We start from the raw sequence: 11,968 nt of genomic DNA on the forward strand, positions 1-11,968 counted from the left end.
TCAAACTGCCGGTAACCATAGCAACAGCAGTCCTTCTCCATTAGCTACTAGCTAGCTACAGGTTGAAGTGATGACAAAAGAATAATTATGCTTCAATTTGATAAGATGCAACTTAATCTGTGTTTCTCCTGTGATCAAATGTCTGTGGTCGCTGTGGGGAGTGTTGCCAGGGTTGACGATTAGCCCAAGCAGAGCCCATAGTACGTATTGAGTCCACATATTTTTAGCCAAGATCTATTTACATTTTGGAAAATTAATAATGCCGAATTTGATATTAACAGGTCCTGCTTGCTATATACCATTAAACGTACTGGCAACTATTAATGAATGACTTTGATACTGAAGAAAACTTAAAATCGTGATGACTACCAGGCAAGTTCTGGGGCTACAGTATAAGGAGCATCTTTGTTTCTATGATGATAAGTAAGTCACAGTGACTCTAAAACTATGTGTATCATTTCTGTGTGTTCAAATTTGAATGTGTTTAACACCTGCATTCACCTGACACAGTATCTTTTCATATCTCATGGGTGTAAATAACTGAAATGACCAAAGCCCCCAAGCAGTTGCCCACTTTGGGTAGTTATTCAGAGATGTCCTAATATAGAAAACAAGAAACTTCTTAGACAGTAAAGCCACAACATGATGTGCCTCATATACTGTTCTCATATATCAGAGTGCTTTATGATGAATTATCAGATGTAGTATTATTATTTTGAGCTAATCAGATTTATATATAAATAAAATAATTGTCGCAGGACATGTAGAGTTAAAAAGCGATTTGTTTCAGGAGGTACCTGAACCTTTGGTTTAGCTCTATATGAACTAAAATATCCAAAAGCATTTCTAGCAAGAGGTATATGATAATTAGTTTTTTCTCACCTGCCACTTTTTTTGCACACTAAGAAAACTTGGCTGCAAATACAAAGCCGCGCTCATCATGACTTTGCACCGTCAGCAGTTCAGTCTCCTAAATATCAGCTCACCCTGAATCCCAGATAAAACAAAGCATGATGGGCAGGATAAACAGGGTGGCAAGAACATTAACAGCAAACATATTATGCTTTGTAAGAAATTAAACACCTTTGGCCCTTGGCTGAATATATGGATAATAATAATAGTAATATTTAAATTCTGTTATGATTTATTCTGGTATGACTTTACGGTTATGTGGCACTTTACACTGAAGTTGTCTTTCTCATAAATCATCCAAATAAACACTGTTGGTCTGATGCCACTTCACTGAGATATTTACTTACTTACATTATTTAAAATGTGACTCAGCGTTGAAACTAAAACATTTCAGCTTTTACATCTATTCTTCATGTTTTTGAGCTTCTTTTTCTTTAACTGTTTCTTTAATTGTGTTTCTTCTTGATCTTATGCAACTCTCATTTATCCTTTTCCCCCCCTTTCTTTCTTTCTTTCTTTCTTTCTTTCTTTCTTTCTTTCTTTCTTTCTTTCTTTCTTTCTTTCTGTCTTTCTTTCTTTATTTCTGTCTCTCTTTCTTTCTTTCTTTCTTTCTTTCTTTCTTTCTTTCTTTATTTCTGTCTCTCTTTCTTTCTTTCTTTCTTTCTTTCCGGGGAGCAGCAGCAGCATCAGGAGCTCTCCCCTCGGGCGTATGATGAGGAGGAAGGAGGTGGAGGGCCGGAGGACGGACATGACTTCACTGAGGTGAACCCAGCTGACGACCACTCTGCGGACTATGGCTTCATCTTCGCCCTGGTGTTCCTAGTGAGCGGGATCGTCCTGGTTGTCATCGCCTACACCATCCCGCGGGAGGCCAAAGTTGACCCGGACTCGGTGTCGGCCCGCCAGATGGAGAAGCTGGAGATGTACTACGCCCAGCTGGGCTCCCACCTGGATAAGTGCATCATCGCAGGCCTGGGCCTGCTGACTCTGGGGGGGATGTTCCTGTCTGTGCTGCTAATGGTGTCCATCTGCCGCGGCGAGATGTACCGACGCAGGGCGGCGTTTGTTCGACCCAAAAGGACTTACGGCTCCATCAACCTGAGGATGAAGCAGCTGGCGACTGGAGAGGCGGGAGGAGGCGAGGGCGAGGGCGGGGACGGAGGCGAGGAGTTTTTGGTGGAACATCCAGAGACTCGGAATAACACACAGCCAGGACCGGGCCTGGACTCCAAATCAGAACCGGGACCGAGCAGGCATCCTCCCAGTGCTGCTTCTTCTTCTTCTTCTTCAGCTGCTGCACATGGAGTCAACTAGCTGTCTTGCCTTCCTCTGAGTGAGCCCTCAGTTGCAAAATGGGGACGCAGAATGGTGCAGGTCCCTCATTTGTGCCGACAGGAGAAGCACATCTCGAGCACAAGGCCTTAGGATGGAGCGACCCAGCTTTAACCCAGCATTTTGGGATGAATCCAGATTATGGGATATTTATTCTAACCAATCATAAGGGATGTATGACTTAAAGAGAGAGGGCTCGCTCCAGTAGAAGATGAGAGGTAAGCCTGGTTGTGTATCAAAGATTAGAGCTCTAATATAAATCCTAGTATGTTAATCAGAGACTGAGTTTTACAGTGAAAAGCACATTGTGTCTGACAGAGCTGGAGGTTGGTCTCCACCACAGAAAGTAAGATTTATACTTAACTGAGAAAGTCTGGTGTTGATTCTCAATTAACATTTAAATCCTAATCACAAGATTAACCTTAACACAGACATTAAATATCCGCTGATGGAAAGTGTGATGCTAGCTGTCACACAAATAAACTGAGGCAACATTTTTGAAAATAATATTTCCAGTCTGGTGTCACATTTACACTCAGCGATAAACAGACAATAACAGTATAGAAGATAAAGCATAAAATAATCTAATAACAAACCCATCAGTGTCAGAAACCTGCAGGAAACACAATAAAAAATCAATTTAAACCTGCAGTAAGCAATATTTTTCTTTTATTTCTCATCAGCCTAAAAAAAACACACAATCAGTCTCGAATCATGATTTCACTGAACAAAAACAAAGATAAGTGACACATTATTAGGAACAAATGGAGAGTTAATTCATGTTTCTGTCTGTTGCTTTTTTTCACTGTTGGTCCAGAAAGTGTCGACCACAGCGAGCAACACTCCTCCAATGAATCTCTAGATTCGTTCCCACTCACTGAAAACTGGACTTTGTGCCTCCTGGTGGTTGAAAATAGCTTCATGCATCTTTAAAATTTGGTATTTTAAGGTGTTTTGCCGCTTTAATTCACCAACTGGGACAAACTTTTATTTAAGGAAATGCAGTGAGATGCAGAAGAAGGTGGGAAGCGAGGTGTTAGACTGAGAGGTGCAGAAGTGAAATGAGTGACTGTTGAGAGCGTGACACACGTTACCCAGAATGCACTTGCAGCTTTGGCATCAGCAATTCAAGAGCTCTTCTGCACACTCACTTGCTTTGATGTTGATGTTGTTAGTCTGTCATCATTTCCTTCATCTTCTGGATTTTGTGTTTTTTTTTCACTTGTTGGTGTGAAGATTTTGTGGCCAGGTGCAAATCGATTCTGTTTTTATCACAGTGGAAACAAGATGAAGGAAAAGATGGACAGGAAAGTCTTCACCAAGCTAAATCAGTTTCTGAGAGATTTACTCGGGATCACATGTTTGAAGTCGATTCTCAGACACCTGGAGGAGATGTGTCATTTTGCAAGTGATGAAACTAGATGAGAAAATCTGTGAAGTGAAGGCGTGAACGTCGGCCCCTCACCTCTCTCTCACTTCTTTAACATTTCCACTGCTGGTGGCTGAAGGCAGTGAATTACATTTTTTAACACATGAAATGTTGCTTTCAGCAAATCCAAAATTGCAATGAAATAACAACCACGAAAAACCTCCAAAATATCACGTCACATATCCCGTGTCTCATGCTGCATCGCCCAAAAACTGTTGCCTCTTGTTTACTAATCAGCAGTTTCTGCTAGCATCACCTTCCACTGTGTCGCAGTGGATGTTTGTTTCATGATGCAAGTAAATATCCACTGACAGCAGCTCCTTCTCCCAAACATTAAAAAACATACGAATGGTCATATTTGATCTGACATTAAAAGCTCCTATAAGTCACTGCTGTTATAAGAAAACTTTAATTTCAGCTACAGTGACTTTCTGGTTTCATTAATTGAAAGTTGAAAGGAATCCGAAACTGGACACGTCATAAAATCCACAAAAAAGTTGGTAATAGATTAAAGAATAGAAACTAATTCATTTAAAAAACAAACATCAAGGTGTCTTCTGAGTCTTTTTTCTATCTGACTGCAGCTCTTAATCTGGAGAAGAAGCTGCTTCTGACTGGAATGAACCTTCGATGACACAGCGCCTACTTATTTGTATTATATGTAAACAGATGTTATTTATGTCACGTAAGGATACAATATGCCTTAATGAGTAAACACAGACACTGTAAATTGTGCATACGCAAATATTATTATGCTAATGTCTGTATTGTGAGCAAATTAGCCAAGGGTAATGTAGCTACACACACACACACACACACACACACACACACACACACACACACACACTGACATGCTAATCTAATTAAAGTATGTACCACGTTTTTATTTCACAGTACAAATATACTGTAAATACAACATGTAGACGTGTCGGATGTAGAGGACCAGCTAAAGCTAACGCTCACAAACCAAATACTCAACGCAGGTATGCAACGTTTGGAAAACCTTGTCACAGACAGACCAGTCTCTTTCTGTCAGCAGCTAATTAACCTTCAGCAGCAACTTAACGACTAATTAATGAAAGCAAAAAGAAACACACACAACTCTGTCAGGAGAAACTGAGCAGATGAACAATAGTTAACATTCACATGAATTTAATAACAAACGATGAGTAGATGTTTCAGCTGCAACTAACGACTATTTCCATCATTGATTAATAGTTTATTTGGTTCATAAAATAAAAAAAATGAATAATTGAATATAAAAAAGTTTTTAAAAAAATCCCAGAGCCCAACTTGACTTATTTAAACAGCTTGTTTTGTCCGACCAATAGTTCAAAACCCAAAGATATTAATTAGTTAATTAGTTAATAATACATGTATAAATACAATATATAGAGAGAAAACCAGCACATATCCACTTTTTAATAACTGGAACCAGTGAATTATTTCAGATTTGTTTTTGGTTTTGCTCAAAAATTCTAGTAATTATGAAAATAGTTTCTGTAAATCAAATAATTGATTAATTGAAATTACTTTATCGGTTAATTGGTTAATGTCAGAAAATAGTGATACCACCACTTACAAAATTTTCAAATTACTACCCAGAAGCCCACAAAGAAATTATTTGTCAAATCATCAACTAATTGTAGCAGCTGCAGCAGATTTACAGTAGATGAAATTCTACCTGTGAATTATATGTGAATTTAATATTAAGAAGGAACGATTTGCCAATTACTCAGATACTTTGATCCCTGTCTGTCTCTGCTGATGCGTCCTGGAGTAAGAAAACACTTGTCTCTGTATCAGGGTACCAGTACCTGTGTTGTCATGGTGACAATAATAAAGACGCGTACGACTGTACCGACGGCGACGCACCCACCTTCATCGCCATGGTTACTTATAATAACAGTGATGGCCTGGTTAGGTTCAGGAAAAGATGGTGATTTGGGTTTAAATAAGTAGTTGTTGTCATGGTTACAATAATCGAACGGACGTGGACTTTGTCTCTCTTTATACCACGTCACCGACACTTTTCCCTTTGCTCCTTCCATCATTACTTAGACCATTTGTCGCCTAGCAACAAAACATAACTATGGGTCATAATCACAGACGACCTGTGGGCCTTATAGTCTCTTAAAAACCTGTGAGTGTGACATCTGTGCTTTCATCCGGTTGATGGTTGATTTTTAGTTTGAGCCCAAAGTTCAACAGTAAAACAAAATGGCGTACGACATGTTGTCATTTCTTTTTAACCCTCTGAGGTCTGAGCACATTTTCTTGATTTCTTAAATTCACCCTTTAAAGGTGTCATGGTTTGCCATGGCAGACACTTTTTGTTAGTTTGTTTAGATTTTGTCACTTCCTGTTTTATTTTATAATTCGTTTCCTTGTGTGTCTCCATGTTTTTACTTCCTGTCTTGATCCTGTTTCTCTGTGTGGTGATTGTCTGCCCCGCCCTAATATGTTTCACCTGTGTTCAATCACCTTTGCCTCCCTCGTGTCTATATAGTCTTTGTGCTTCCCTTTGTCTGTTCATGTTCTGGTTTGTCCTCAGTCTGTTCATGTTCTGTCATGTTGTGGTAAGGCTGGACCCAAATGCAGCCACACAGGGGAATGAGGTGCAGAAAATGTTTAATAACAGAAGAACCGACTGGTGAACCACAGAAAAGGAAACTGAAGCACAAGGGTTACACAAAGAACTTAAACAGCAGGCCAAAACACCAGGAACCACAGGGGGGACAACAGGAGACATGAACCTGCAACACCACACAGAAAAACAGGACCGAGACAGGAAGTAAAAACATTAAGACACACAAAGAAACCAACTACAAAATAAAACAGGAAGGTGACAAAATCCAAACAAAATAACAAAAAGTGTCTGCCATGGCAAACCATGACAGAAGGATAATAAATGTCTAAAATGAAAAGTGTTTTTATATTTTAATTTTAGAGGGTTTGAGTCATATAGACATTTAATTTTAACGACATTTAAACCATATTTCTACGCTGCAGGATATTAACAGAAACATCCATCGACCTCAGAGGGTTAAATCAAGTTTTAAGACGACTTCTATCTAAGGTGATGTAGTTACAACGAGCACGACAGCAGCTTCGCTTCATTTTCAAATCAAATTACTAAGTCGAACTGTTCCTGTGATTTCATTATGACTGTGTTTGGAGGAAGAGTTTAACAGAGGCAGGGGAGCGAAGTGAAGCGAGTGAGGGGAAGGGATGAAGACGTGGAGAGGCAGTAGGATGCAGCAGAGTTGCTGGATGACGTGAGCTGATTCTTGAAGAGAGAGATTTTCATCTCGAGGGGGAAGACGAGGAGTGACTCTGCACGAAGCTAAACACAGTCAGGTTTCCCCGCTCGCCTCCAGGCGGCCGCCAACGACAGCACAGGAACAAACTGACACGACTGAGTTAACGAAGGCCGAGAGAGACGGACAGTGTGGGTCTGCTGTAACCTGCAGGTCCTCATTAGTGGGGGAAACAGCACAGCAGCAGACACACAACATGATAGAGGGAGCGCTTGTTGTCGCTGGTTCGCCTTACAGGTCGGACGCACAGGAAGAAAACGTGTTTGAAAGGGTTTCCAGAGTCGGTTTAGTTTCATGGATCGATAGATTCAGGTCAGGAGGAAACACAAAGTCTGTGGAGAAACTGGATTCTGCCAATTTTAAACATCAGAGTCTGGCTCTTGTGCTGGAGAGCAGCATTTAGCCTTTGTTGGCTCCTGTGTGAAGTGAGCTCACCACGCCTCTGTAGCTCGCTCCTCGTCTCTGCTCCAAGCTCCAGGCTGCATTAGCTTTGTTCATGTCACATCGTTAAACTGTAATTATGAGCAGCCGAGCGGGAAAAGCTGTGACTCAGAGATATTGGGAATTTAACGTAGTTGAAAAGAAACACTGACATGCCGACAAACTGTTTGAGGACTGTCACCTTTTTCTACCTACTTCAGTTTGTTTATATGTGGTTTCACTTCTACGCCATAATCAGCAGGTATAATCGGGTATTTTAAATGCGGGTAAACTCCTTTTACACTGCCAGCCGAGTTGCCTGAGAGGACACACGACTACAGGGAACAATGTCATCACATGCAGCTACACGCTTCAACCAATCATTGTGTGTTTTTGAAACTTATGTCAAGGCTGCAGCTTCACTCTTTCATCCCGGAGCAGTGCAGCTGCGGTGTTTCTGATCTATGAGCACCGTGCTGGGCAGGTGACAGGTGTGTTTACAGTGTTTGTGCTCTGAAAGACTGAAAGGGGCGAAAATTAGTGTGTTCCCCCGAGTGTTACAGCGGGGTTAGGGTTAGTGTTTAGGTCACTGCTGATCGGAGCCGGAGCCAATGAATACCCACGTGAATTAAAGGGATGGTTCACGCAGAACACATAAAAAGATTTTTTTTTTATAGATTTTCTTTTTAATTTTTGTTATTTTTTATATTTTTATAACTACTTCTTAGATAAAAAAGTGCATCAAATAAACACTTCTGACAGCTGGGTCTGTGGGTAATTCATAGTAACTCTAAGACATGATCCTGTTGAATCATATTCCATTCACTTTCATTGTATTGTGAAAAGGCAGACATCTTGGAAACCTGGGCAAATAAGGCAAGACTATATCCATAATAATAATAATCTTATAAAATAACAAATTTTATCAATAAGAATGAAAGAACCAGGATTTTGCTCTTTTGAATGACACCATTTCCACCTGCTATTGAAGGTGTGTGTTGTCTGTCACTGATCCCAGCACGTCGTCCATATTAATTCCCTTCATCAGACTGAAGGTGAACTGTGAACTGCTGGTGAATAGAGAGAGGTGGGTGAGAGGGAGAACAGAGAGTAACACAGAGCATCCATGGATGGATGTTGAAGAGCAGAGGAAGACGGAGGACGGACACGTGAGTCTGGTGCATCTGAAAAGACTGAAGCCGTTTTCCTCTCTTCCTCTGTGACGCGTTTGAATGTCAAGACCGAACACGAGCGGCTCAGCCAAAGACACACAGAGAAAATCAATCTTTATTCTGTCGGCAGCGCGATGACTCCGTTACCATAGAAATAGTCTATTTATATCAAGGATGGTTGGAGGAGCGGTTCTCGGGTGTCATGGAAAGTCCTTGTGAGGACATGACAGAGGAGACACAGTCCGTCTGTGAGGGAATAAAAGAATTTTAGTACAACTCGTCTGTAGGTGGAAGTTTAATTCAACAAGACGGAGTAGAGACAGACATGGAGGATAAAACACAAATAACTTCACTATTCTAATGCATAAAAATTTAACACATAAATTACATTTTAGATGTGTCTGAAAACCTCTTGTGGCCACTCAAACAGCGAGTGTCCTCTCCGAGAACTAAACCCCCCCCCCTCTCCTCCACACTGAGGGGCCAGAGGTCAGAGGTCAGCTGCAGCACAGTGTTCCCACAGCTGCTTGCGATTCAGTACTTTACTCAAGGACACTTCAGCAGAGAGCAGGGTTTTGACCCTGAGCTTAAACTCATTAATCACTACACATCCTGCCGCAGCAGAAACAACCAGCGAAGGTCGTTAGAGCCGAGGAGAACGAGCTCCTGCTGAAAACCTCTAACATCAAATAAAATAAACCACAACACACAGAAAATAGAGAAGAACATCAGTTTGTGCTTAACATCATCAACGTAATCAAACCGACCACTGAACACAGCCAGACCGACGTCCTCCCTCCTCACAGGCGGACGCTTCCCTTTATGTACAGATATAATATGCACAAATGTAACACACAGCAGTAGCATTTTACTCAGAGACTCAATGAATGTACAAAATAAACACAGTAATGCAGGAGGTGGCGCCAACGCAGCAGTGTCACGCAATATCACGATAAATGTGTCGCTCGCACGGTTCACATGGTGTAAACAGTCACATGATTTCAGTGGAAACACACGTGTACAAACATTCCTGTTCTTTTATTTCTTATTCTGTCCTGAACGTACAGAGGTTTATCTAAGATGTATATTTAATAAAGCGATATTTCACACAGGGGGAATATTATAAATTAACTTATTGCCCTTTGAATTTATTTAAAGAGTATTTATTATCATCATTACCACCTGCTCATGAGTCGTAGTGACTAAACAAACCTACAGTCACCTTTTAAGAAAAGTGAATATGGAGAAAAGCCTTCAAAATAAAAGCAACAAGAGAGTAACAGATGGCCTGGGTTATCCTCCGTTAGCAGCCGACTCTTCATGAATTTAAATGAATAAAAACTATTCTGTCCAGGTGAAATATCGCTTTAAAAACCAGAAGGAAATGATGAATATTAAAGTTTATGAAATGTATGAAACAAATGTATTCTGTGGCCTGAGAAAGACGTCGTGTCTCTGTTTGTGAATCTTTTGAAATCGATATATGACAATGAAAGTAACGTTTAGCACAGAACAAATAGCATAATGAAAACTAAAGGGATATGTCACTTTTATTTGAAAGGTCATTAGTTTTTCTTTAAGCTGGTGGAAATGTTTATGGATGATAGAGTTAATATAAGGAAATCAGTGTGTCTGTAGATATTTGACCTAAATGATATTACTGTAAAACCAGGGTTTGAGACTGTTATAAAGCAGACGGAGGTTTAATATGATTAGAGCTCTTTTGCTTTTTTTTTTTGCATTTTTCTCGATACATTCTGTGAAAAACAGGTGATGACTTTTTCTGATCTTTTTAAAGTCGTCCACTTCTTCAAGAATCTTTGTGGTGAAAAGTTGAAAACAATTTTAAATATAAAACAATATTTTCTGTTTTCAGATCAACTAATCAAAGGAAAACTTTCACACAGTTGATCTGGTTCAGGCGTATTCACATTACAGTGGAAAAACATCGGTCTTGTACAGTATTTACCGCCCCAGGACTCCTGGTGGCGCTGTATTAAACGGCACTGCAGTTCCTCTAACGACCACTAGAGTCTGGCTCCAACAGTGAGTCAGTCCCCATAGACTCCCATGTTAAAATGTCCAAATTTACAGCAGGAATAAACAAGTTTACAGCCTGGTACAAACCCTTTAAATTTTATTAAGGCTTAAAGTTATGGAGAATTGAGGGTGTGGCCTATTTGGGTGACATGGGTGAGTGTATGTTTGCCCCTCCTCTTTGACCATATTTGGATTAGCTGAGAGTTAAGGGGCGGAGTCAGACACTGTCAAGATGGCGACTGTGGAGCAGCTCACTCTGAGCTTCAAAACCGCACCAGGTTGTAACGTCCTCAGTGGACACCTGCATGAATATGATTGGATGTTGGCCACACAGATTGTGAATGAGCCAATCATTGTGAAGCGTATCAGCCACAGTGCTCTGCCTGAACTCACTGAGAGACACCGGTGACTGCAGGTCAAAGTTCAACAAATGTGAACTCTGGGTGAAGAGCTGAAACAAAATGGAGGAGATGCTGTTTTTTTCTGTGACAATGTGAATACGACTTCAGGCAGCACTTTTACTCCCCGACAGAAACGTGGGAGTTTGAAGCTTCTGTCTGATGAAACAGGAATGTTCTTTTGTCTAAAGCCATGTTTCAAAGACGACTTTATATGATTTGTACTTTTGGATCAAATATTTGTCAGCTTTACAAAATCAGCAACTGTGAAGAAGAGTGAAGAACAACTCCTGTTTTCATTTTTATTTTATTTCAGTCGATGAATCGTCTGTAACATGTTTTATCTTGTTCTGTTTTTGATTGAAAGAACAATCAAATTCTAATTGAAATGTCCTCAACTGCACAGAAACCTGGTTTGCCAGATGGTGTGAAGAGCACAGTCACTTGTGTAGAGTGTTTAACTGTAGTTTGTCATTAAAATGATGTCATCATGATGTCATCATGTCATAATTGGATCCATGTTTCTTTGTGACAATTATTTGTTACCATTTTGCGAATCTATAAAATCACACTCCAGATAAACATTCCTCAAATAAGGATTGAATGTATGGAATATGGAAAATTTTAAATGTTCAATAAGTGATCGAACAAATATAAATATATCTGTGTCATCATTTAGAGAAATCTCTTACCTTTGGTCCCGACTCACAGTGAAAGAAAACGCTGCTTTGTGCTTCAGGAGGCCGGTGAAGCTGCATGTTGTAAGTGTGTGACGCTGTAAAGGTCTGATGCCTTGTTCCTGTGCGTACTGAGAGCTGTAAACTGTATGTTAACGACGATGCTGATTTTTAAGTATGATTTTCTTAACGTGACCAATAAAAAAAGTTCTGTTTTGCTGTTGTTTTTAATGCCGTGTTTTCTCTCTTTAACTTCACATGAACCAAA

At 40.2% G+C, this 11,968-nt stretch overlaps 1 protein-coding gene across 1 annotated transcript in view; it reads left to right on the plus strand.

Moving 5' to 3' along the window:
- The window catches only part of tmem74b (transmembrane protein 74B), a 12,775-nt gene extending 858 nt beyond the window's left edge, over positions 1-11,917 (plus strand). Inside the window, 1 exon segment of the mRNA XM_087170102.1 lies at positions 1,591-11,917. Coding sequence (XP_087026228.1) covers positions 1,591-2,226 — 636 coding nt within the window. The 3' untranslated portion in view covers positions 2,227-11,917.
- Positions 11,918-11,968: the final 51 nt, after the last annotated feature.

The sequence above is a fragment of the Seriola lalandi genome, unplaced genomic scaffold (assembly GCF_002814215.2).
Source record: "Seriola lalandi dorsalis isolate HSWRI2012SDOR001 ecotype SW California unplaced genomic scaffold, Sedor1 jcf7180002054928, whole genome shotgun sequence".
NCBI classification, from domain to species: Eukaryota; Metazoa; Chordata; class Actinopteri; order Carangiformes; family Carangidae; genus Seriola; species Seriola lalandi.